The sequence below is a fragment of the Parasteatoda tepidariorum genome, chromosome 4 (genome assembly GCF_982258835.1).
Source record: "Parasteatoda tepidariorum strain Cologne lab strain chromosome 4, Ptep-v5.0, whole genome shotgun sequence".
In the NCBI taxonomy this organism is placed as follows: domain Eukaryota; kingdom Metazoa; phylum Arthropoda; class Arachnida; order Araneae; family Theridiidae; genus Parasteatoda; species Parasteatoda tepidariorum.
Window position 1 is genome coordinate 10,133,097 of NC_141758.1, and position 27,571 is coordinate 10,160,667.

The 27,571-nt window shown below is 31.1% G+C and overlaps 1 protein-coding gene across 1 annotated transcript in view; it reads left to right on the forward strand.

Annotated features, from left to right (window-relative positions):
- Nucleotides 1–7,294: 7,294 nt before the first annotated feature.
- Nucleotides 7,295–27,571, forward strand: part of LOC147810665 (uncharacterized) — a 35,564-nt gene continuing 15,287 nt past the window's right edge. Inside the window, exons 1-6 of the mRNA XM_087160459.1 lie at nt 7,295–7,345; nt 7,460–7,676; nt 13,285–14,538; nt 17,085–17,312; nt 18,565–18,804; nt 26,701–26,940. Of these exons, the coding sequence (XP_087016585.1) occupies nt 7,295–7,345; nt 7,460–7,676; nt 13,285–14,538; nt 17,085–17,312; nt 18,565–18,804; nt 26,701–26,940 (2,230 nt within the window). The remainder of the gene's footprint in view (nt 7,346–7,459; nt 7,677–13,284; nt 14,539–17,084; nt 17,313–18,564; nt 18,805–26,700; nt 26,941–27,571) is intronic.

Below are 27,571 nucleotides of genomic sequence, written 5' to 3' on the forward strand. Positions count from 1 at the left end.
AATGTATTATGTATATAAATATATATATATAAATATCATATATATATATATATATATATATATATATATATATATATATATATATATATATATATATATATATGAAATGTTAATAAATGTTAATAGAGTGAACGAAATGTTCGGTCCCGTGCCTTGCTATACATGGTTAATGTTATTTTTTGTGGATATAGTGCACCAAAAAAGTGAAGAAATTGCATATAAAGAACTTTTTTCTGTCTTCAACTGATTTTTTTTGTAATAATTTTGAAATTTCTACTTTAAAAAAAATACATATACCGATTTTCAAAACCATTTATAGTGGGGAATGTGCATTTTTTCTTGTTTGCTTCTTTTATCTCACTTTCCCATCCCTAAACAAACAAAGCAGATGTTTCCAACCCAGGTTGGATCAATATGCATTTTCTGTCAGAGGGAATGAGCAATTATTCATTATTGGTTAAAGGGTTGGACACTAATATGTGTTGATAAGGCCCTCATTTCAACTTCTTTTTGCTCTCAGTTCAGTTTAAAAAATCATGCAAACAAGTGTCTCAAATTTAACTATGGTGAACAGTAAACGTAAAGCGTTCTCCATTGATGATAAAGTGGGCAAAATCAGAAAAATTAAAAATGGATGCAATCAAGCTGATATTTGCAGGGAACCAGACTATGCCGGCGGCTCTATTTTCGCCAAATTACAGTCCCTGGCCATATTATTAGAAGCACTGTGGGATTTTATGTCAAATTATAATTATCGGTCGATGTTATGCAGCTGTATAATCTTTACTCGAATGAAGCCGGTTAAAACATGGAGGACTTAGTGACTCGACAGACATAACGTGATTCGGTCACCATTTACTCCATGGGTAGCCTTCAGTTGGTGGGGATCGAATCCACGACCTCTTGCACATTATTAGAGTTAAAACCTAATGTCTGAGAAAAAGTTTTACTAAGTTTAAAGGTATAACATGAAGGACCTATTTAAACTTTACATTCCATAGTTTTAAGAATCATATTACTTCAAACATTAAAATTAGCAAAAAGTATATATAAGCCTCATAATTTTATATAATTTAATTTTATATAATTTAATTAAGTAAAAAAAGTTTTTTGACAACAGTTTTTATCAGAAAATTTTAAGTTTCAATTCGCGATCGCAACACTCGAGTACGCCGTCTAGCGGGAGCCTGTAAATATCGGACATTAATTTATCACGTTTTCATTTAGTTCCATCGAAATCATTGACTGAATCAGACGCCATTTTTTAGCAGCAAATAAGAAACAAAATTTCCCTAAGGAGAAGGCCGAAGAACTTGAAAAAAATCTCCAGAATATTAGTAAATCTTTCAGGAACAGAACACGCCAAACATTTGAAGAAAAATTCCGCAATAATTTTTAATTTCTATTATCAACAAACTTGCAACTGATGACTTCCGATTTCGGATACTGTTACAGATGTGTGTATTAAGGTAAAATGCATTTCTTCTGTCTTCAATTCATTACGAATTAAAGTGAAGTCAACATTGCTTTCGTCATTCCAGTGAATAAATATGAATTCAGAACATACAAAATTGTAATAGTTATAACATATTCTTCTTCGTTATAGAATAGTATATATTTCTGTATCCATATAATTCGGAAAACAACAATAAAAAATTATCCAAGTTTCTTGAAATAGTGCCATTTGCGCTGATTCTTAATTAATTTTAATCGCTTTCTTGGTAAGTATTTTTCAGTTTTGAAAGAATAAGTTCAACTAGAATTCAGCTATTCTGTTTTTAGCTACAGATTCAATTTCATATCTATTATAAAATTTTGCTGTGTAGTATGTTATCTAAAAGTAATGAAGGGATAAACTATGTATCTATTATTTGAGAATAAAGTTTTCAAACAAGGAACTTATCATTTTGGAATTCTCCGGGAATTATAAATCAGGTAAGTGCAATGATTTTTACAATAAAAAATTTGACTGTAAATATTTTTTTTTCATTTGATGATGGTTCTCTACAGAATGGTTTTTTACGTCTGATTAAGAACTATAAGAATAATAAAAAAAGAAACAATATGAAAGTTTTTATTTCAATGTAAAGAATTCTTGAAATCGTTTTTTTATCCTAAGAATTCTTTATTTTCCATTTTTTAGTTTATAATTTTTTGATAAAAATTGTTCTCAAAATACTTTTTTTGAAAAATTAAATGGTATAACATTATGTGTTTATGTATACTTCTTGTATATTCCAATGTTTGAAGTAATATGATTCAGAAAAGTATGGAATAAAAATTCGGACGAATTTTTGAAAGACGAATTTTTGTAGCACTAAAAATGGCGACAAAAAAGAATTGTTTTCTTGTTTTTGTTTCGTCAGCATTCTTTATTTTAAGTTTCTTAGTTTCTAAATAATGATTTTTATTGAAACTTGAAATTTTTTGATAAAAATTGTTGTCAGAAAACTTTGTTTACAAAATTAAATTTCATAAAATTATGAGGCTTATGTATACTTTTTGTTCATTTTAATTTTTGAAGTAATATGATTCTTAAAACTATAGAATGTAAAGTTTAAATGGGCCTTTCATGTTATATCATTAAATTTAGTAATACTATTTCTCGGGCATTAGGTTTTAACTCTTATAAGAATATACATATTTTTTTCTGTTAATGTACAAATATTTTTCCGATGTGTTTTGGATATTCCTTCTCTAATAAAAAGAGATACCATTTTGTTTTCGGTTGTACAAGAAAGAATATCAAGCATTTTTCTTTTTTAAATTTAATTAGTCACAATAAAGAAGGAACGTTGCAATGCTACATGCTACATTAACGACGTCTCTAGAGTAACTGAATGACGGTTCATGTAGAAATCGCAGGTATGCGTCTCATACAACAACGCCCCCTATAGTTCGTTGCGATCGCGAATAAAGATCCTTAGTTAGAAATTAAACAATGTAAGATAAAGAATACTTACAAGAAAAAACATTTTTAAAAAATTCTTCTCATTAGAATAAAAAACTTTCATGCTTTTAATTTTTTTTAAATATATAATTGGACCTAGAAAACCATTCTATAGAAAATTATAATTAAATAAGAAAAAAAAAATTACAAGTAAATTTCTTTATTTTTTAAATTATAACACTTACCTGCTTTATAAATAGAATTCCAAAATGATATGTTCTTCATTTGAAAACTTTATTCTCAAATAATATATACACAGATTAACTTTCAGATGACATACCACACAAAAAAATTTTGTAATTGCAAGATCTCGATATGAATTCCAATATGTAACTTAAAAGCAGAACAGCTAAATTCTCGTTGAATTTTTGGCATAACACCAGAGCAGCAGAAGTTGCTCTAATGCGCCAATAAAGAGAAATCCTGTTGTTTGCACACAGTTATCTTTTGGATTCCTTGTTGCCTTGTTTTCTGATTTTTAGGGCAACGAAAAAGCGTCTATGGGATTTGCCAAAAACAGAACAAGAGGCAAATTTATTTTTTCAGGAGCGAAATATTTTACCAAATTCCCATGACATGAAACTTTATCTTGGTAAAAAAAAGTTTTGGAAATGTTATTTCATTTGGAATCCTATTTATTAGAGTTCATATGGCGACAGCATCAGGTGAAAGAAAATAGAGATTGTTTTGAGTCTATATTAAACTCTATATCCGCCCATTGTCCACCGAAATCCGATTGACTACTTTGATTTAAAATAAAGTGTTTTATTTTATGATTTGTAGCAAACATTTTAGGCGTAGATTGGCGGCACTTAAAAACCGCCAAGTATATAGCTGCGGTAGCTTTAATACGTACGTATTGAATTTTTATTTCATACTTTTCTGAATCATATTACTTCAAACATTAAAATATACAAGAAGTATACACAAACACATGATGTTATACCATTCAATTTTTCAAAAAAATATTTTGACAATAATTTTTATTGAAAAACTAGCTGTACCCTGCGTGCGTTGCAACGCTTTCAATTTGAATTTGAATTTTGTATTTAAGTGTGTAAATGACATTTGCGATTATGATTTGAAATGCAAATTTTATTTAATGGTGAAAAAAAGCAGTTAATTCTCTAGGATATCATTAGTGCATTTTCAAACAGACATGTATGGTGATGCACACGGAGCATGAAACATATTTTGGACAATGATCTGAAATAAGACTGGATCTATGGTGACATCAAGAATTTCTGCTGATATCTGATCAGTTTTAGAAAGTGGTTTTTTTTCAATAAGCCAAATTAGAATGTGTGCCTGAGGCAATCCTCGTTTTTGCCATTCAATAGAGTACACCCAACACCGTGTCTCTCTAAAAACATGATGCTTCACAATGAAATCAAGTAAAGATTATCATTTTTGTTTGAACACACGTGCTGTAATATCATGACGATCCGATGATGATTGTCCTGGTAACAAAATATCTCTAATTTCAACCCAAGCAGAATTGCACGTAAATGTAATAAATAAATCTAGGAGCCCATATGCGAGAACATATGTCATTGCATCCTGTGAGTATTCATACATGTGCCTTGGAGTCCAAGGCACATGTATGAATACTCAGACATGTATGAATACTACATTTGCAGGGAGTCCAAGTTTTTCTCCCTGCAAATGTAGTCGGCAATATAATCATTTTCCCCACATCATTAGGATTAACGTTACCATCATTAATTATTGCATCCCGTAAATGAATGCATTCTTCTGAACGTAATTTGGTTTGATTTAATTTAATATACAGTAGGCGTTCAGTTTCAATTTTCGCATACATATCGACAATGTATTGATGAACTAATTGTCGACATTTTAAAGTATGATTATCAGCGTTTTGGCAATCATTAATCTATATGCATAAAAACTTATTGCACTTGCTTTCTTATTGGTTTTCTCGCCTGTTTGCGGACTTCTTAATTTTATGTTAAAATAATATCCCTCCTCTCCTCACCAAAATAAAATAGGATATTGCAATGCATCATATGATCGATACGTTTCTGAGAACTCTTTGAACGTCACGATTTCTGCGATGAAGAACTGTATCGCGGGAGGTAAATTCTTCGCCAACTATAACAATAGCCACTTCATCCAATGTTGGCGCATTGTATTTTTCTTTGTGGTGGCCTACAGGTGTTTTTTCAGCTCTAATAACAACTTTGTAAATATCGGATGACATTTAGTCTAGGGCAATTGTGAACAGCCTAATTAACTGATTATGTTGATCGAAAAATTTTGTAATACGGTAACAATTTTTCGTTTAGTGCCATTGTTTACCTGACAACTTTGATTGACTTGATCATTTGTGTTATCCATGAAATAAATTTGTAGAAATTTATGATCTGCGTTAGGCATTGAAAGAAGTGATCCTTGCACGATGATAAATTTGGCCTTGCACTTTGAATGTTGGGATGTAATTCTCGTTCAGGATACGTGTAGCACCGAATAAAGTCATTTAGAAACACGAATTGTACCGGCGTATATGCGCCAAAAAATGTTTCGATTGGTTTGTTTGACCTGATACGAAGGTTGATAATGTCTCTGCAGGCGACGTAAAATCTTGTAGTTTCTGTATGCTTCTAGAACAGCAAATTTCAGCTGTTTCATTTTTAAATTTGAGAGCATTACAAAACATACATAATTGATATATTTCTCCGATGATGACACTTGGGGGAAGACTATAGTTTGTTGTCGGATCATAGTGAAATGCACTGAAATTCAAATCAGAGTATTGGCAGCGTCTGAATAGCGAAATGCGTTCTCGGTCGGTTTTCATTCTTGCTTCCCGTTGCTCTGATGTTTCCGACGAACGGGCTTGTGTAGTTCGTAGTTGATTTGTTGACAGTCTTCTTTCCTGTTGCTCAGACGTTTCTAAGGAACGGGCAAAAGCATTCTGTTCTTGATTAGTTTCAAGTCTTTTTCCCGTTGCTCCGATGTTTCTGAAACACGGGTAGTTCTCTTTTTGCGCGCTTGAGATGTCGACCGACTAAGAGCGATTTGCTTAGGCGGCATATTTTTGCAAATATTCTTTCTGACAACGAAAAAGAAATGTAAAAGTTGGCAGTGGTCGCAAATTTGCTAAATCGAAATATCACATACATATTTTAAATAATAAAAAGAGCAATAAAAATGAGATGAATAAGAAATATGAAAATTATAAGATTTAAAACAAAAATCAATTTTATAAATGAAAGAAATAAAATGGATGAATTCGAAAACTTTGCATAAATAAACAAACAAACTAATAGTTTTCAAATGACAACTGTCACAGCACTGAAATCTTCGAAAAGTATATTTAATTTTGCTAACCTAAAATTACGTACTAAATATAAATATTTCTGAAAACGTGCAATTTGAATGAAATTTGCTTTTGTCTTTATATTTATTAAACAGTTTTCACATTACTGAATCCGTGATACGACCAACAATTAAGAAATCTATTCTCGTTGATTTTACTTGCTTGTGCTCACCTGACATAAAGAAAAGCGCGAATTAAAAATTAAAGTATATGCAATTTACTTTAATTTACTTTTCTAAATGAATAGAGTTATAAGATAGAAAATATCACTGTTGTTATCTTCAAGATATTTGAAAATTCAATCGTTTATAGCAAAATTTAAAACAATGGCTAGCTTTTAACCAATCAGAAAATTCCATTTCGACTTTCACTGATATCGCTGGAACGGTTTATCGCACGGGATAAAAAGTATCCTATGTCCTTCTCCTGGCTCTAAACTACCTCCCTGCCAATTTTCAGCTAAATCGGTTCAGCCGTTCTTGAGTTATAAGTGAAGTAACTAACACGACTTTCTTTTATATATATAGATTATAAACTAAAAAACGTAAAATAAGGAATTCTTAGGATAAAAAAACGATTTTATAAATTCCTCATATTAAATTAAAAAAAACTGTCATATTATTTCTTTTTTTTATTCTTATAGTTCTTAATCAGACATAAAAAACCATTCTGTAGAGAACTATCATCAAATAAGAAAAAATATTATTTACAAAAATAATTTTTATTATAAAAACCATAACACTTACTTGCTTTATAAATCCGCAGAATTCCAAATTAAATGTTCTTCGTTTGAAAATTTTATTTTCAAATAATAATATACAGGGGTTGGACAAAAATATGGAAACACCTTGTGAAATGCAAGTTTGAAAAGAAAGATTGATTTTAATGAAATATGTAGGGGGCGCTGGCGTTTTTGATTACTTACGCCACCTATACAACTTCGTAAATGTGCTAAACAGTTCAGTTGTTGTCGGAGTACTGTTATGTGAGGTTGTCATTGCGTTATGTCAGAGTTAACAGACTTCGAACGTGGGCAAATTGTTGGAGCATGTATGGTAGGTGTTTCCGTAAGCAAGGTAGCCGAGGTGTTTAGTGCTTCAAGAGGTACTGTATCGAAGATTTATTCCGCATATTTGAAAAGCTGAAAAACATCATCTGCTAAATCACAGCGTAGACGAAAGTGTGTCCTGAGTGATCGTGACAGACGATCATTAAGGGCAATTGTGACGAAAAATATGAAAACCACAGCTGCAAAAGTTACTGCTGAAATGAATGTTGTGTTACCGAACCCTGTGAGTACCAAAACAATTAGAAGGGAGCTTCATAAACAGGGAATTGCTGGCCGTGCTGCAATTGAGAAGCCACTCATCAGTGAGGCCAATGCCCGTAACAGGAAAAGGTGGTGTTTAAGTCATAAAGCCTGGACTATAGAGACTCGGCCAATGATTCTGATGGAACTAAATGAAAACTTAATAAATAAATGCCTGATTTTTCAGGCCTGATTTTTTAAGGGCGAACTCAAGCATTGCGATCGTGAATATAAAGTAAATAAATATTTAAATGTGCTCAATAAACTACTTTTTTGTGCTATAGGTGAGAAATTATCCCTGATGTTAACCTTAAAATAGGTGAAAAACTGAATCGCTTTTAGTAAAATTTTAAACAATAACTAACGCTTGACCCACCAGAAAATTCCATTTCGTTTTTCGCTCATCCCTATGTTGTATATAGTTTGTCTAAAGTAAGAACTCCCTCAGCCAGAACTCCTCCTATCGCTAGTGTGAAGTCAGCCTAAACGCCATTATGAACTTAAGTGACCATTTTACCTATATAGGTGACAATACTTTTTAAAAAATAATTTTTAATCTTCTTAGGATCAAAGGTTTGAAACTGCATTGTTTTTTTTTTTTTTTTTTTTTTGCTTTATTGAAAAATTGTTTTTAGTACAAAAATTTTCGTGACAATAAAAATAAAATTATGACACAAGGTTGACAAGACAAAATATGAATGCAACGGGAATTTCATACATGATATATAACAGTTGGGTAGTTCTTAAAGAATTGTTGATGCAATCAGTGTCTTGAGATTTCAGACAAAGAGAAATCTTATACATTATGAACCGTTTTATTTTGCACGTTTTTCTAAATGTAATTCAAAACAATAGTTAGTATGATCATATCATTTCTTACAATTTCACAAGAAAAATATTTATATCAAAATTGTAAAGTAATTTATTAAGTTAATTATTTAATTAATTTGAGCTAATATTTAAGGACCGTGCTAAATTATTTCAGAAATAGTGCATAATCCAAACGTCTGTCAATCTGAAATGGTGTCTTTGCATCGGTAAACTTTTTACAAAAATGGCAGCCAAAAAAAAAAAAAACTTGTTTTAACTTTATTTCATAAGAGACACATTAAAAATTATTCTAACTATTTTTTATATATTTAAGTTGCTAACATTTTCTACAAGTGCCCTTTTTGAATATACAGTCAAACCCCGCTATAGTGAACCCTCAAGGGACCGAAATTTTCGTTCACTATAATCGGGAGTTCACTATAAACCGTGTTCACTATAGCGGGGTTTGTCTGTATATTCTATCACTTTACATTCGAGTAAAATAATAATCTAAATAGTAAAAATTGCAGTAAAATGATAATTTTTTTATTTTTATTAATAGTAACTTTATAGTTATAGTGTGTAATAATAGTTTTTTGTTATTGTTATTAAAAGGTGTTACAAAATTTTTTGCTTCAAGAGATTCTCTAGAATTTAAATTTAAGAATTGGCAATATAAAATCATCTTTTTCTGAACTGCCTGCATCTATCTATGGTACAGTATATTGTGCATTACAGAACTATTAGAATATTCAAAAATTGTATACTTTATCTAATATGCTGCTTTAAACTTTACATGGAGCAGTTTAAAAATAATTTTAAAAAGCTTTTCAAGCGAAACCCACGCAATTGGTACATGAAAAATTTTCCCCCCATTTTATAACTTTCATTTAAAAAAATAAGTACAGTTTGATATTAATGAATTTTTTTTGTTAACTTTTTATCATGTGATTTAGTCTTCATAAACACTAGAAAGACTAAAACTTAGTATATACCTATATTGCCCAAAAGCAATCAAAATGACTGAATTGTGAAGGAACAACTAATGTGTGAAAAAAAAATTTCAAATTACTTTTTAATATTTTTTAAGCATTATTTACAGTAAATATGAACAATAAAAAAATTACTTCGCTTGAAAAAAAATTTGCATTACTATTTGTACATTTTTTGCAAATGAAAAAGCAGATAAAATGACTTCCTTCGGCAATCTAGTGTTATAAACTCCCTATCACTCGACTTGCTGTAGAAAAAAAATAGAATTTTGGTGAGATTAGACGTATAAGTAGTTAAACTTTTCTTTGTTTGTTTTTATCAAAACATTTTAATTGATTTCCGGTTCCTGATATAATAAGTAGTTGGACTTCCTCATTTAATGCTTGTTAAGGCAAATCATTATTTGCTATTTTTAAAATATTAACTCAATTGTAAGTTGTCCGATCAATTATATACAATGATTCCACACATAATAATTGCTTTGTTAGTCTTCGTTGTAGTTTCTTCAGCAGAAGGTAAGCTACTTTCACGTTTAATTTATATTTAATTATTAAAATATATGTTTTAAAAATGTTTTTGAAGTGGACTTGAGTGAAAATGAAATAATTTTTTGCTGTTTAAAAATGAATAGCGTATGCCCCATACAGGGACCGATCAAAACAATTCAGGACCAATGCTTACCCAATTGTTCGGGCCGCTTATGAAATATTTTGAAATTAAGTTTCTAAAGAGTAGTCCTAATAATAAAAATAATCTATTCAACTGCGTGATTCAAGAGAAACATTCTAAAAAATTTTGAAAGCAGACAATTGAAGCTCGTTTAAGTTAAGAGTTAAGTTAAGAGTTAAGATAAAGTTCTCGTATCTATATATTGAAGCAAAATATAAAACAACGAAACAATGTTATGTCAAAATAAAAATAGTTTAGTCACCACAAACAATTGAAAATCAGTGATTTTTGCTAAAAGTAGAATTATTTTTTATAGTAAGCTGTAATTATTCTTTTTATTCAGTACTTAAACCAACACAAAGCTAGCCGACTTTTCATTAGATTTAACGATACGTTCTGCATGTATGCTAAAATATTAAGGTTATTACTTATAATTTTTATTAAAAAATGCACACAAAAAATATTCTAAAGAGCAAAATTTGTAGTAGTCATAGAAAATATAAAACACATTTAAATAAGAGTTTATTTAAATATTACACTTTTAAATATACAGTGCATATTCAGTGCATTCACTTAAGCCGTTGACGTAAAAATTGCGCCAATTAAAATTCAGCTGCACTTTCGAATTTGTTTAGTATATGAGTTTGGTTTATCACAATATAAAAAAATATTTTAAAAAAGTGCATTTTTTGAAAAAAAAAAACTGTTTCTTTCAGATTTTAAAAAAATAGTCATATTGTGGACTTTTTACTAATTTTTGAGCCCCCCCCCCAGAAAGTGTGGGCCCTTGGTACATACCTATTGGGGCTAATCGACAATCAGGCCCTGGTCCCATCATTTTTGAAACACATGGAGGAGTTTTCGGAAGTGATAGACCTGAGATTCAATAAACCTTTTTACTGCCATTTGTTTCGAGTTTATGTTATGATTAAATATTTTTGGGATTGTGATTGACTTATTAAGTAAAATTAATATAGTTTATAACCCAAAAGCTAATTTGATTTTTAAAACTGTTGTCTTTTGGTGGTGGAACTTAAAACTATTCCGACAAAAAAGAGTTGGTAGTAAATTTGGACGTAGAAATAACGACGAATAACGTACAAGAGAAAGTAGCTCTCTAGTGTTGACCTCTTGATCACACTCTAACCTTTATTGTTACCCTCATTCATGTAAAGGAAAACCCTTCTTTGTATTCCCTGAATTTATCTGTAGATGGTCGGACAAATCTTGGTTTCCCAGCTTTATTTAAAATTTGAAGTTAATATACTGACCAAAGCTTTATAAAGGGCTAAATAATAGGAAAAGGAGTGGGGTCGATTGTAACAGGGTACGATTGTAACAGACCGAAAATTTGGAGTGTCGGGTTCTATATTTGGTTCCTAGATTGCGCACAAGGTGTACTTAATAAATCTACATGAACACCCCTGCTGGCAACCATTTTTATGTACTTTTGAAATAGTTACATCATTAAAGATATTTTCACGCTACGTAAGTACTTTTTTTGATTTTAGAATATTATATTGTAACAAAGTAATTTTGTTTAAACAAATAAAAAATTTTAACCGAATATGTAATTGGACACCTTAATTTACATTTCAGAAAAAAAAGATTAGTTTCGTTAATTAACTACAATTGTTTTTAACAAATGAAGCTGAAATGGCGTCTTGAGGACGATTGTAACAGTAAGTAAAGAGACGATTGTAACAGCTGAAAATAAATAATCTTAAACCATTACTTAACTCTTTAAGAACCACCAATAGTTTCCTATATCATTTATATTATGTAGCATGTGCATTATTTTATTTTTCAACTTTCACAGCATAAATTAAAATTTTTAACCTCTTAAAGTTAAAAGTTTAACCCTCTAGGTCTCTGCTCATTATTATTTTTACTCCTAAAATATCATTACTATTTTGATCAATAAAAAAATATATCACAACTATGATAATATGTATAATTAACTATGTTTTAGTTGAATTTGTGAACTGTTACAATTGACCCCGTAAGTGGGGACAATTGTAACAGGTGCACGACTGTCAAAAATTGTTAATAACTAATATAATAACATTTAAAAAAAGGTTCTTTTTTTTTCTAGTAGAGGATAGTCTACTTTACTCGTCTGTCAGTTAATACTAATAATATATTGGATTTTTTGTTAGTTAAAAATAGTTAGGCAAAAAATTTTACGATTGACCCCACTCTTCCCTACTGTACTTCAGGCAATTAAATTCATAAATGCGATGAAAGTTTTTTTTTAATTCAAAATTTTAACTTCCTTATTTTTTAGTCATGTTTAATTATTACATAAAAATGATTCATTTTAGTTTTCAGAACTTTTATGCCCAATATCGGATATTTTTCTTCACATTTTGATTGTGAAGCTCAAATCATAAGTAAGGTGCTTGCATGTCATCAAACTGCTCGAAAGATTGCTTGAATAGTATATTTTTATTTTTCTTATAATCTTTCTTTGTCATTAGAAATCCTGACCAACGACAGTAAATTGAATTAAATTTTTATATAGTGTAAAGGCATACAAACATAAAAAAATTTCTTAAAATATGTTTCCTCTTTTTTCCCTAGTCTTTTACGTAATAAAATTAACCTATTTGATCGAGTTACAATTTATTGAACGCGTTGTCTCACGCGGCTATTATGAAACTGCACTGAACTTTTTTCTTTTTCTGTCTGTTAAAAATATATTTATTTTCCTTTTTTAGGCTTTTAGAAAAATGTATTTTAATTTTTTACGTTCTTTTCTTTTCCTTCTTCTTTTCTTTTCTTTCTTTTTAGTCTTTTTAGAAGAATGAGTTTTAAATTTTTACTTTCTTTTCTTCTTCCTTTTCTTTCTTTTTATTTCTTTTTTTCTTTTCTTTCCTTTTAGTTTCGTGTCTGTTTAAGTAACCGATTGCCGACAAAGCAAAAACTGTCAAAGTTTGGATTGGTGATAAAAAGGCTAGAAAGTTCGCTTGTATAATTTAGGAAAGAAATGCAACTAGCATCGGCTTCATGATCAGTTCGAAATTTAAGTACTCTCGCTAGAAAATTTTGTCGAAATTAAGATTGACGATAAATAATAAAAAATCATAGAACTTTATTTTAAAAAAAAAATCAAAAGTTTTAGTTCTAATACCTATTATTAGCCTACAGTTCTGTAACTGAAATCGATATTTAATTTAAAGAATTTATTTTTTTTTATTTTTTTTGTTACAGAATGTTCGTTGTTCGAATTTCAATGCGACGATGGAAATTGTATTAGTGATGAGCATGTTTGCGACGGAGAGGAAGATTGCGAAGATAACAGTGACGAACGCGATTGTCATTCCAGAGTTTGTGACTCAGAACACTACTTTCGATGTAGAAGCGGGCAATGCATCTCTAAATTCTATGTATGTGATAGAATGTATGACTGTGCAGATTACAGTGACGAAAGCGATTGCCGTGCATGTGACTTAGAAACCGACTTTCGATGTAGAAGCGGGCAATGCATCTCTAAATTAAATGTATGTGATGGATTGTATGACTGTGCAGATGGCAGTGACGAAAGCGATTGCCGTGCATGTGACTTAGAAACCGACTTTCGATGTAGAAGCGGTCAATGCATCTCTAAATTCTATGTATGTGATGGAATGTATGACTGTGTAGATGACAGTGACGAAAGCGATTGCCGTGCATGTGACTTAGAAACCGACTTTCGATGTAGAAGCGGGCAATGCATCTCTAAATTAAATGTATGTGATGGATTGTATGACTGTGCAGATGGCAGTGACGAAAGCGATTGCCGTGCATGTGACTTAGAAACCGATTTTCGATGTAGAAGCGGGAAATGCATCTCTAAATTAAATGTATGTGATGGATTGTATGACTGTGCAGATGGCAGTGACGAAAGCGATTGCCGTGCATGTGACTTAGAAACCGATTTTCGATGTAGAAGCGGGCAATGCATCTCTAAATTAAATGTATGTGATGGATTGTATGACTGTGCAGATGGCAGTGACGAAAGCGATTGCCGTGCATGTGACTTAGAAACCGACTTTCGATGTAGAAGCGGGCAATGCATCTCTAAATTAAATGTATGTGATGGATTGTATGACTGTGCAGATGGCAGTGACGAAAGCGATTGCCGTGCATGTGACTTAGAAACCGACTTTCGATGTAGAAGCGGGCAATGCATCTCTAAATTCTATGTATGTGATGGAATGTATGACTGTGTAGATGACAGTGACGAAAGCGATTGCCGTGCATGTGACTTAGAAACCGACTTTCGATGTAGAAGCGGGCAATGCATTTCTAAATTAAATGTATGTGATGGATTGTATGACTGTGCAGATGGCAGTGACGAAAGCGATTGCCGTGCATGTGACTTAGAAACCGATTTTCGATGTAGAAGCGGGAAATGCATCCCGAAATCACAAGTATGTAATGGAAGAACTAACTGTAGAGATAAGAGTGACGAATCAAATTGCGGTAAATAAAACTTTATCTGTAGTTTAAAATATATGACAGCTCCGAATCTGTTCATTACTTCGCTCCCGAACATTCCAGATAGCAAAATAAGTTTTATTTTCACTCACCAAAACCCTTTTACTGTAAACCTAAAAAGGTTTGTTAGGTGGTTTACTAGTAAGCCTTGTAATCTTAAGACGAGATCAGAGACCATCTGGTCTGTTCCACGCACATTACCCTAATCCGAAACCTTGTAAAAACATTCTTCGATATAAAAACCTTAAAGCTAGGTTGACCTAATGTTTTCTAGCGTGAAAACATCCTTTAATAAAACTAGTCTTAAGGTGAAAATAATATTAAATCTAGGTCATTACAAAGTTTCGTTTTGCAAAGTCTTGTATGCTCAGCTGGAATCCACCCTGCCATGAAATTTTAATGGACAATGCAATTTCATCCTTTCGCTAGTGTGATGTCAACTAAAATGTTATGATGGACCTAAGTTTTAAAAAAAACTTTAAAAAATATTATTCTTAATCCTGAGAGGCTTGAAACTGAAATATTTTTTGTTTTATTGAAAAAAGGTTTTTAATACAATCATTTTCGTGACATTTAGATGAAAATTCCAACACAAGGTTGCCGTAAGGTTACTTGTCCTCTGGGTACTGACATTATTTATCTAGTAAAGGATTATGTCGACAGGCTCTCGCTAAAGTTTCTGCAAATGAGCTAGAGTGCTGCTCTTACTGCTTTTGCAGTCACATTTATATGTCAGTTTGGACGATGAATAAGAAATAGAAACGAAAATCAGATAGTTATAAGTGGCTTTTAGATTTGCGAGAGCAGACCCTTGACACAGATCAAATACCGGAAACCCTCATTTATACGTATATATTTTTTTTCATACGCTCTAATTAATTTTCAAAATTAAATTTTCAACTAAAATATGTGTAGGCAGTTTTAATATAGCCCAAATTAAGTATTCATAATCATTCCAAACATTGAAATTTACTTTTTGGACAGACAAGTAGTAAAGTCAATGTAGGAAAAAATATGTTAAAATTTTTTTTAATGTAACTTTTAAATTTATATTTCAGAAATATATATATAAGAATTTCACCTTACTGTTACATTTTTATTAGACTTAAAGGCTTGAAATTATAGTACAAATTTTCAATTTGTTGGATTAGTCAGTACTCTTGACAAACTAAGAGCTTATATCTTATCATTTGACATTTCTCAATGTTTGAATAACTTTCAAAACTTAGTTCGTTCCAAAACGTTTCACAAGGTAATTAGCTAAACTTTTTTTTGTTGTCTTCTTTGATGTTTCTTCTTTCGAAAAAACCAGCCCCATTTTGCTCATACTGCAAAGGTGAACTAAATATACAGAAAAACAAAAATTATGTTTTTTTTCATGTTTTCGCGTTATTTTGTAATATTACTTCGGAAATATAATTTGCTTTTCATTTTTAATATAAAATTACGAAAGTTATAATATTTTCATTGCTATATTTAATTATTTAAACTTGCTATATTATTTATTTTCATTTTTGCTCGCCACATTTCAGTCGCCATTTTATTTTTGTTGGTATTTTTAGTGTATTTCAAAATTTCAACTGTGAATTCAATCTACCTGCACAAAAAAGCCCCAAATTTTGAAACAAATTTCATCGAATTGCTAATTTTGGCCACGAAACCTTGGATGCTGGCCTACTGTTCTGATGTTAGTTTAGATCCCTTCTTTTTTTAGTATATAAAAATACTACAGAAATCATTTGATACAAAAGAGAAAGTTTATACGAAATATGATTTATGAAATTTCATATAAACAATATGAAAGTTTAAATTTATCAATAATTAAGGAAGAATTGAAAACGAGTAAAATAAGAATCAAAATGTCATTTTTTAAAGCAATTTTTTTTTAAAATAGCTCGATATTAGTAAAAAATATTTCCTGCATGAAATGAGGTTAGTACAGTTTCATACAAAAAAAATGATATGAAAACCTTTTTTTTCTACTCAAGGGAGTAAGATCGAAAGTTTATAGTTTAAATAATCCTATTTATGTGGCAAGACAATCCCTTCTGAAAATGTACCATACACATATGGCAAATGTAAAAATTTTTTGGAAAACTTGCCATAGGTTTTCCATAAAAAAATGCCATAGGATATTCCTATGGGGGTTTTGTCAATGGTAAAATTTCGCCATATACATGTGGCAAAAGTTTTCTATACATGTATGACAAGTATTTGCCATACCTATATGGCAAAAGCGCATGGCAAACTTTTTCCATTGGCAAAACCGCATAGGAAAGTTCTACGGCACTTTTTATGGAAAACCTAAGGCAAATTTTTCTAGGGGATAAATGGGAAGAGAAAAACGAAAAAGAACTATAAGGAAAGAGAAGCAGGCTGATATACTTTCAGAGAAAATAAATAAATAAAAAAAATCATAGAATATTATATAAAAAAAATCAATAGTTATGGTGTTCTTACCTATTATTAGAATAGCTTTTTGTTCCTGGAATCGATATTTATTTTCAATAATTTATTCTTTTTCGTTACAGATTGTCCACACCGATTTCAGTGCCACGATTCAAGATATTGTGTCAATAATTGGCAAGTTTGCAACGGGGAGAAAGATTGCGAAGATAACAGTGACGAACTCGATTGCCATTCCAGAGTTTGTGACTTGGAATCCAACTTTCGATGTGGTAGCGGAAGATGCATCCCGAAAGCATACGTATGTAATGGAAGATATGACTGTGAAGATAACAGTGACGAATCAAATTGCAGTAAATAAAACTTTATCTGCAGTTTAAAATATTTGGAAGCTCCGAATCTGTTTATTACTTCGCTCCCGAACATCCCAGACCCAGATAGCAAAATAAGGTTTATTTTCACTCACCAAAACCCTTTTAATGCAAACCTAAAAAAGTTTGTTATGTGGTTTTCTAGTAAGCTTTCTGACCCTAAAACGAGGTCTGCGAACATCTGTTCTATTCTTCGCACAGTACCCTAAACCAAAACCTTGAAAAACAACCTTCTGTATAAAAACCTTAAACTGAAATTGACTTAGGGTTTTCAAGCATAAAAAAATCCTTTAATAAAGCTAGTCTTAGGGTAAAAATAATCTTAAATTTAGGTAATTATAAAGTTTCTTTTCGCGAAGTCTTGTACGCTCGGCTAAAATCTACCTTTGTCATGAAATTTCAATGGACAATGCAATTTGATCCTATCTCTAATGTGACGTCAACTAAAATGTCCTTATGGACCTAAAGGTCTGGTTTTTTAGGACAAGCGCCTTATCTGGGCGTCAGCGGAAAGTTGACGCAGAGCTGACGCCAAAAAAATACTTTTTTGTTAGCTCAACGTGAGCAGTCGGTCCAACGCAGACATTATCTCTCATTGCGCATGCGTTAATAACGTAAACAAATACTTATTTTGAATTTGTATTTATTTTTTTATTGTCGACCAGTGTTTTAGAGAACAAATAATGACTTCGTCCAAGAAAAAACACATCATAGCTGAGCTAAATGAAGAGTGCTTCTGTGGTTAACGTCACGTTGTAATCCAACTGCAGTTGAGTTGGACGGCAATTGTAGTTCAAGATGACCGTTGGATGACGTATACTATCAAACTCACAAATGGACCAATAAGAGGTTAGCGCTGATTTCCAGCTGACGGCGTCCTGTCCTAAGAAACCAGGCCTTTAGTGACCATTTTACCCAAGTGATAATCCTTTTAAAAGAAAAAAGCTTTAAAAAATATTTTTTAATCCTTTTAGGATGAAAGGTTTGAAACTGCAGTATTTTTACTTTATTGATAAAAGGTGTTTAGTTCAAACATTTTCGTGACAATTAAGATGAAATTTCGATAACTGTTTTACTTCCAGTAAAAATAAATAAATAAAAAAAATCATAGATAATTATTAAAAAAAATCAAAAGTTTTGGCCCTCTTGCCTATTATTAGCCTACCTTTTTGTAACTGGAATCAATATTTATTTTAAAGAATTTATTTATTTATTCATTTTTTTTTTGTTGCAGATTGCCTATACCAATTTAAGTGCGGCGATGGAAATTGTATCAGTGATTTGAATGTTTGCGACGGAAAAAAAGATTGCGAAGATAAGAGTGACGAGCGCCTTTGCTATTCCAGAGTTTGTAACTTGGAATCCTACTTTCGATGTGAAAGGTTTACACATGGGCTTCTTGAATGCATCCCGAAATCAAAAGTATGCGATGGAAGACCTGACTGTAGATATGGCATTGACGAATCAAATTGCAGTAAATAAAACTTTATCTGTAGTTTAAAATATTTGGAAGCTCCAAATCTGCTCGCTTCGCACGTGGACTCCCCAGTGTAACTTCGCTGTTATCTTAGTTTTTTCCTCATAAAAGTCTATACTTTACAGGGGGGAAAAAGATCGTCTCGTGTATAAATACATAAATATTATAATCAATTGTAAGAACATTTTCTTAATTTGCTAATCGTAACAAAATGAACGATTTGTTGCATTAGAAAAAAAAATCAATTGCAGTTGAAGAAAAAATAATAAATAAATAAAACTTGAAGCTTAAGATTATAGAATGCGTGACGCATTAAGAAGTAATAAATGAAATATAAATTCCCCGCTAACAGTCTATAAAGATATGACCTTATCTTGCATAACAGTTCTATTTGCAAATGATATTTTTGCAATCGAGACATTTATATTTTTTGAAATTTTGATAATCATGATCTAGCAACACGTGATCGCTTTTCATCGTTTCTTTTCCCTCTTTCATCCGTCTTGTTTTGTTACTTTTGACATTAAATAAAACGCGAGGTTACAAAATAATGATTTCTGATTTCGATAATTGAAAATGGCGCATTCAGCATATCAAATCTCTGTCATTGCATTTTAGTGGGAAGTAGATAGGTCAAGATAGTTTTTTTTTCTTTTGACTTCAAGTTCTGTCTTAACATAGTTTATATAAAAAAAATTTATTTCCAATGAGCTGCACAATAGATCTTGCCGATGAGCAGACCTAGTGCGTTCTCCAGAGGTGGTATCCACTCTTTCAGAACCACCACAATGGGTGAGAAACCGTTGGTCATGTTGATTTGAACGTCTAGTTTCTGCCACCCAAGATGGCAGCATCGAGACTCTATTTTGGATGCTAAAGTTTATACAAACATAACATAGCTGATAAGTCTCAATCGAATAATGTTTTTAAGTCTTATATATCGTGCGCAGCAAAGCAAAATGGTTGTTGCACCCGAAACAGCGGCCCTTACGATAACTAATAATTATCTAAACTTAGTTAGAAACTTTGGGAACGCTTTGAGCCACACTATTGTGCAAACTGGCTACAACTCTAATGCGAGGTTTGGTGAACCATATTGTTGTGCAAACTTAAACATCTTATGCATGATCGCAGGAAATTAAAATTTAACAGCGAAGCATGGTTCATTTTTACATATTATTAACAAATTGCAATGAATTTGCTCCGTATTATGGTTCCATTGACTTAGATTAAGATTTTGCGCTGAACCAATTTTTTGAGGGTACATTTACAAGGCTGCGTCTATTGTTTGCCATAGAGGTATTTCGGCTATTTTGTTTCATCTTTGATGGTATGAGTTTCTGAAGCATTCGATGTCGTGTTTGCAATAAATCTTTTTAATTTGGCGCTATAAATTATCGTGTCAGTTTATAATTGACCTAGTTAAAGTTTTTTTTCCTATTTAATGAAGGAAAAAAGAATTTAAAATGCGATAAGAACTTTCAGTATTTTAATTACGTCCGTTAATTAACTTCGGAAATGAGTATGCCCTTGTTTTAAAACGGATACTGCTTCCTATTTCGAATTTATCATTTATTTTTATTTTATCGCGCTTAGCGATATGAAAGGTCCAGAGATATTCCAAATTAAGTAATAACTGAGGAATGTTGTTAAATCAATTGTTTTATTTATCCTATGCACTGATTCCTACGAAACAAGAAAAAAGCGCCGGAAAGCTATGTAGATAACTTTTTTTCTTCTTCTAAATTTGTAATTTAAACAAATAAAACAGAATCAACGCAGCTCACCTAAAATACGAGGAAGTTATGAACAATGTATGTATATAATATATATATATATATATATATATATATATATATATACAGTGAAACCTCCTGTTATGGACACTCCTGCAAAACGGACGCCTCTCAATACGGAAATATTTTTAATTCCCCGGGAATCTTCCATGAATAAACCATTACGTACATTCACCCCAAAGCGGACATTCCCGTAACTGGACGCGGACACTTATTTTGATCCTGAAACCTTGTTTTTTATCTCTACAAATCGGACACTAGTTTTTCTAAATGTATTGCAAGTTAAAAAATGCAACTTTTCGCCATTTTTAAAGCATGTAAATAAAACTTTTTGCCTTATCCATAACTAAAAATATTGTTAAGCTATTTCACCAGCGAAAAATCAATCTTTCTCCTGTCACCTTGCCTTATCTTTGTAAAGAAAGGAGAGAAAATGGTACTGCACTCCTGAAATAATTCTGACATCGGCATCTTTTGATCTTTTCATCTGGACCATACAGGTTATGAAACCCCTCAAGTTGAAATGACTTCTCTCAATGCTTCTTCCCCATTGAAAATTTCTTTAATTTTCTTATCAATTTGAAGACTGTATTTAACACAACTGGGGTAAAAAAAAAGAGAACAGAAGTATAATCTTTGAGGTGTTTATATAAATGAAACATTTATTCAGACACTTGATAGCTGATCAATTGTGAATAATCATCTCCATAGGTCCTCACGACTTACAGGTATGCATTACTTTTTTTTCTGTGAATCATGGGAGATTTATTTTCCAAGAAGGTATTAACCATGTTCCCTATCAAATGATAAGTAGGTGTAAGGGGATGTGAACCTAATAATTGAAACGGACTGAGGACAGTACGCTCCTATTTGGTATCATATGTCTAACTTGAGTATCTATGCTAATAGGAAAATTATATTTATTTATCTGTAGCTACATCCAGAATTATGTATTTATATCAAACTTCTTTATATATTCTTTTTTTTATCATTCTTATTGTTTAAACAAATATTCTTGTAGATATTTACAGTATCCTAGTAGATATTATTCAATTACTTCTACATCTTTGAGAATATTCTAAAAACAATTTACAGTGTTAAATTTCGTTATTAGAGCACCCTTCCCGTAAACGGACAACTCTCATAAACGGACAAAGTTTTTGGTCCCATGAATGTCCGCTTAACGGAGATTTCACTGTATATATATATATATATATATATATATATATATATATATATATATATATATATATATATATATATATATATATATATATATATATATATATATATATATATATATATATATATACAGTCAAACCCCGCTATAGTGAACTCCCGGATATAGTGAACCAAAAAAGTGATGATGTTGGATATAATCAACTTTTTTCTGCCTTCGACTGATTTTTTTCTTCATTCTTTTGTAATAATATTGAACTTTCTACTTCAAAATAAATACATATAACGATTTTTTAAACCATCATAATTATTTTTTTTTTCTTGTTTGCTTCTTTTATCTTACTTTCCCCTCCCTAAACAAATCAAGTAGATGTTTCCAACCCAGGCAGATGATGCACCTGTTAGGTGTCAGTGGGATCAATATGCATTTTCTGTCATAGGGAATGAGTAATTATTCATTATTGGTCAAAGAGTTGGACACTAATATGTGTTGATAAGGCCCTCATTTCAATTCCTTTTTTCTCTCAGTGCAGTTAAGAATAGTCTGCAACCAAGTGTCTCAAATTTAACTATGGCGAGCAGTAAAAGTAAAATATTCTCCATTGATGATAAAATGGGCATAATCAGAAAAATTGAAAATGGATGTAATCAAGCTGATATTTGCAGGGAATATAAACTATCCAAATCTACAGCACGTAACATATGGAAAAATGGGCAATTAACAATTTCTGCTCATAAAAAAAATTTAAAGGGCAGAAAAAAGTTGAGAAAATCAGATCACAAGGATATTGAAGAAGCATTACTGAAGTGGTTCATCATTCAAAGAAGCCGTAATCTTCCAGTATCTGGACAAATGTCGATGAATTTGCTAAGCGATTTTATGAGATTACTTTTATGTGCTCGAATGGCAGATTAGACAAGTTTAAAAAGTGGACTAACAGAAATTCAGGAAAAATTATCTGAGAGTCGGGAAATGTTTCCATATCTGATGTTGAGGACTGCTCGACAGCTAAAGATTACAAATTTTTCTTTTTTTTTTTGTACGCAGGACGAAGAGTAATAAAAAATAACAAATTTTTTGCTACTACATAATATTTTTCAGTCATTTATTTGAATAACGTGTAATAAAAGGGAGGAATTTGGGAACCATTAGTTAAATTGCCCGCATAGCGGATATAGTGAACTCCCGGTTATAGTGAGCGAAACTTTCGGTCCCTTGAGGGATCACTATAGCGGGGTTTGACTATATATATTTTACATATTTGGAATCCTTGAAATAGGGGGTCAGACAAAATTTTGAAAAAAATTGATCGAAAATTGGGTCCCAATAAAGGTTTATATATGGCGGAAGAAAACAGCCAAGAAAAGTCGCCGACGCAAATGAATATTTTAAGTTAGCCCATAGACTGATTCAAAGGAGGAATTCTTAATTTTACTAGGTTGCTAAGCAACCAAGCTCTGACTGTAAAAAAATTGAAATAATGTTTCGTAACTGCCCGGAGAAGTTTAACTAATAGTTAATAGAAAATATCTCGCCGTTTCTAGGAAATGGAAAATTTTAACAATATTCTGTCCAAAAAGTAAAAATATTTTTAATCTCCTTTGAAAAGACAATTTGAATCGATTTATGAATTATTTATGATTTTCTAAGCTTTTAGAATTTAAATACATGAATTTTTATCTGACATTATTTAAATTATGTTGTTTTTGCTATATTCATTCTAGGATTTCATGCTAAAATCTAATTAACTTCACTTATTATAGCCATAAACAAAATTTAAGGGATAATAATTTTTTACAGCTTTAATCGAGTCTTCTAGGCAAGAGAAATTGAAGGAAAAAAAGTGCTTGAAAAATAAAATGTAGATTGTATAGCAATTCTAATATTCACAAGATTTTCTTTAATTTACGATATTTCTTTTTTCTATACCTGAAGGAATTGCTGAATGTTTAGCGGCATTTTAAAAACATTGAAATATGTTATGTTTAAGAATAAGATATTGAAATAATATGTTGCATATTGTATGATTCATTGTTTAAAAAATCGCTTCATTATGCTAGATAGTTAGGTTACATGGTTTTCTTTGGATAAAGATGATATGCAAATAGCATCCTCATGTTTCAATACATTCTGAGACTTACGTTCGCAAATCCACCATAAAATGTCGCACAGCATATTCTTCAATTACGATAAGCTACATTTATCACCAAATACTGCTAATATGATTATTTTTGTTTTCTTATATATATCTGATACTCTCTTTTTAAACAGAGCTCTTAAAGTCCCTAAGATACCGAAATGGGGACATAAAAGCTTAAAAGATAAAATATTTAATTTCATTAACTCAAAATATCTGGTCTCAAAAAGTTAAATATAACTTTAACAATATTGATGCTCTTACGTTTTTAAAGACCACATAAATCCTGCTAATATATTAAAATGAATAAGTTTACTTTAACGAGTGTAAAATTCTTATGAAAATAATGATCAAGACCAAAATGCAAAACAGTATAATTGATGATAAAACTGTCTTAAATATGAAGAGGGAAGTATAAGTCGACATGTCTCGAGCGTTCAAATATAAGCTCCCATTCTCAAGACATTGTCAGGCATGAATAAATTTTGTCTCTATTTATTGAATACTCAAAACATGTCTATTTTTATTATCATCTATTAAATTTCAAATCAGGGAAGTTTTTATAGTTTCGATTCAGTTTCTTGGGATTATCCATTTAGTAACAGAACATATTAAATTATTTCACTCGATATTAAAATAAGTTTTACATAAGTTATAGGCACAGGTTCTTAGATTGAATAAAATAATAATTCACTACTTTGTAAAAAAAATCAATGCAGAATTTTTTTTTTCTTTTTCTGCTGCAAGCCTTAATATTTTTAAGGGCATAAAAATATTCCGTTTACAATTGAAATTTCAAAAGTCGAATGTTAAAATGGAATGTCCCCTAGCACCAGGAATCGAAATTAAATAGTTACAAGGACAGCTATTTCCAAAGAATATATCTATATTCTTTTGTTATTTCGAACAAGTTAGCGTTTCCGTCCTATTCGAAGTTGTTTGAAAAGGTATTTTTTATATATCGATTCCAAAGTTTATTCTACATATATTTTAGGGTATACTTTCGGAGTATTTCGATTGAGTTTATTTTTACACCCTTATTTGCTTAAAATTGTAATATAATTTGCTTAAAATAAATTATTCAAGCTATATGATTTAATGCATTTATAGTATAATAGTAAACGGGATTTGCATTGCATGTCCTTAACCTTGATACCGCTATCATTAAATAAATGAAATAAGCTTAGATAAATAATAAGAAATAATTTTTTCTCGTTTCCATTTTCAAGGAATAATATGTTTCGATCAAACAGATTTCATTCTGAAAATCTGCAATATCCTCTGTTGACGAAATATAGGAAAAATTGGTTTTCACAGTTTCTGTAAAAAATATGTTAGTCTTTTTGCCGCATTTTTTTCTCTTTATCAAAATAAGCTTGGAAATTGCGTATTTTTATTGCATTTTTTTAGAAAATCAGATGATTCTAAAATTGGCACGGTATCGGAATCTTCTTACAAATTTCTATTTTTAGTATTTCCTGCTTAATAAGACATTTTCTCCAAAACAAATTATACTACCATAATATTTTGGGAATCATGCTAAAGTTAAAAATTAAGCACAATAGTTAAGTATATTATCCGGAAAAAAATCTGCATAGTAACAAAAAGAAAGAGTAAAAGATATAACAATACAATTAGTTGGATAGTTCTGTGAATCACACGTGGTTAGATAATTAAACATTTAATTTCACTACTAACAGCTTGGCTTATGCTGTTTATGTCATAGATTCAACATAATTTTATTTTCCGATCCTAGGATGCTTCATCCATTTTTACTTACTTTGCTACTAGGCTGTTTGTTCTTTCTCATTCGCAAACCTTTTTCTTTGGTTTTTACATACTTTATTATCTTATTTCAGTATTATGGGCTTTCAAAACATCGTTTCTCCAAACAATGAAATTTAGAATTGGGTATTATTTGCCGCAAATATTTAGAACTTTATTTTAAAGCAAGTACCATATTTTATATATAGCTCAGTTTCAACAGCTTCCCTTGCCAATTGTCTTGAACAAAATGCCAAACATCAACATATTTTTTTTGTTTATTAATACATACAAGGAACTAAAGCAAAACATAATACACAAGTTTTAAGTTTGAATTTCAATTTTTTTTTATTTGTAAAAAACATTTAATTTAACACCAGTTTCCTATCCCGAGTTATCTCGGGCAAGAGAAAAAAGTTAAATTTTAGTCTTTGTATGATAGTTTTTAAAACGAGGGGCAACACAAAGTGATACCTTCCAAACACCAGTAAAGTGATACGCCATTTAATAGTAAAAAACTACTCTTTTTTCCAATGTAAATTCAGCAACCATCCTACATACAATTGTACAAAGCACGTGAGCATGCCCGTAATCCATCATAAAAACTCCCAAACAAAACTTGGCAATCACAGCAGATTGTTTTTTTTACGAGAAAAGCGTGTTAAAAGAAAATGTACTGACGAATTCTCCCGAATATTCTCGGGATAATATTTGCTATAGATACATACAGCAGGGAAGCAGAATAGATCAGGGATAATAAATAAGTGTTGTGAATGTTGTGAGTGAATGTAGGGAAATTCTATGAATTTGTTGTTCCAGATATAATTTTCATTCTTGAGTTAAGTCATGCTGAGTTTAAGTGTTTATCGAGTGTTTCCCTCAGCCTCTTTAAACCCTAATCCAATTTTTTGAGTCATATTTTTTGTGATCCATGTAAGCCGATTTTGTGAGCCATATTTCTTAGTGTCTGTAAATTTTTTAAGAAAGTAATAATTCGTTTGTTTCATTACATTTAGCTGCCTCAACCTGCCAAGGTTTTTTCTGCAGAAATGAAAGTATGTATTTTCCATCATGCATACCTCCTTATGAGAGATGTGATCACGTAAGACATTGCTTTGATGGCTCTGACGAAGAAGGTTGCCCTCCATGGTGCACTGAAAAAGATCGTTTCCGGTGTGGGGGTACTTGCCTTCACAGACTCCAAATCTGTGACGGACGTCATGACTGTTATGATCTTTCCGATGAGAGAGACTGTGGTAAGAGACATTAGTGCAACCTTTGATCCCATGATTAGGTTTCTCACGTACTAAGATTTAAGGGGTTGTACTTTGTTAAAATATTTGTTCAGATGATATTTTAAGCTATTGAGTCAGACTCAAAAACCTCAAAATATGTCGCAATCTGGAAAATATGATTTCACTAGTTTATTCAGGAGAGATTGTTTGGGCTTCTTAATATTCATTTATTACAAATGCCCAGAAGCTTGGCTATGACGCCATTAGTTCCCTGGCCATCCAATATTTCTGTACATAACACTGTAAGGACTGTACGTAAGGATTGTTTGCATCAATGCCTATACCTAATTGTGCCATTCTTCGTAATTTTTTTTTGGAACGAAATGTAATACTCTGCAGAATTGGCCAATTCATATGGACTTATGAATGTATGAGTCCGAAATTTCGATTTTTCGAATTAAAACACCAAAATAAACAGCAACAGCCCGATACATAGGACAATCAACGGGAAGGATATTAACATAATAGGTTTGGCTCAAAAATTACCAATCTTCTTATGCTACTGTAGTTGTGCTCAAGCTAACAATATCAACATTAATTCAAAGACCCAAACAAGTAACTTAAAATATGAGATAGTGACAAACATATTTTT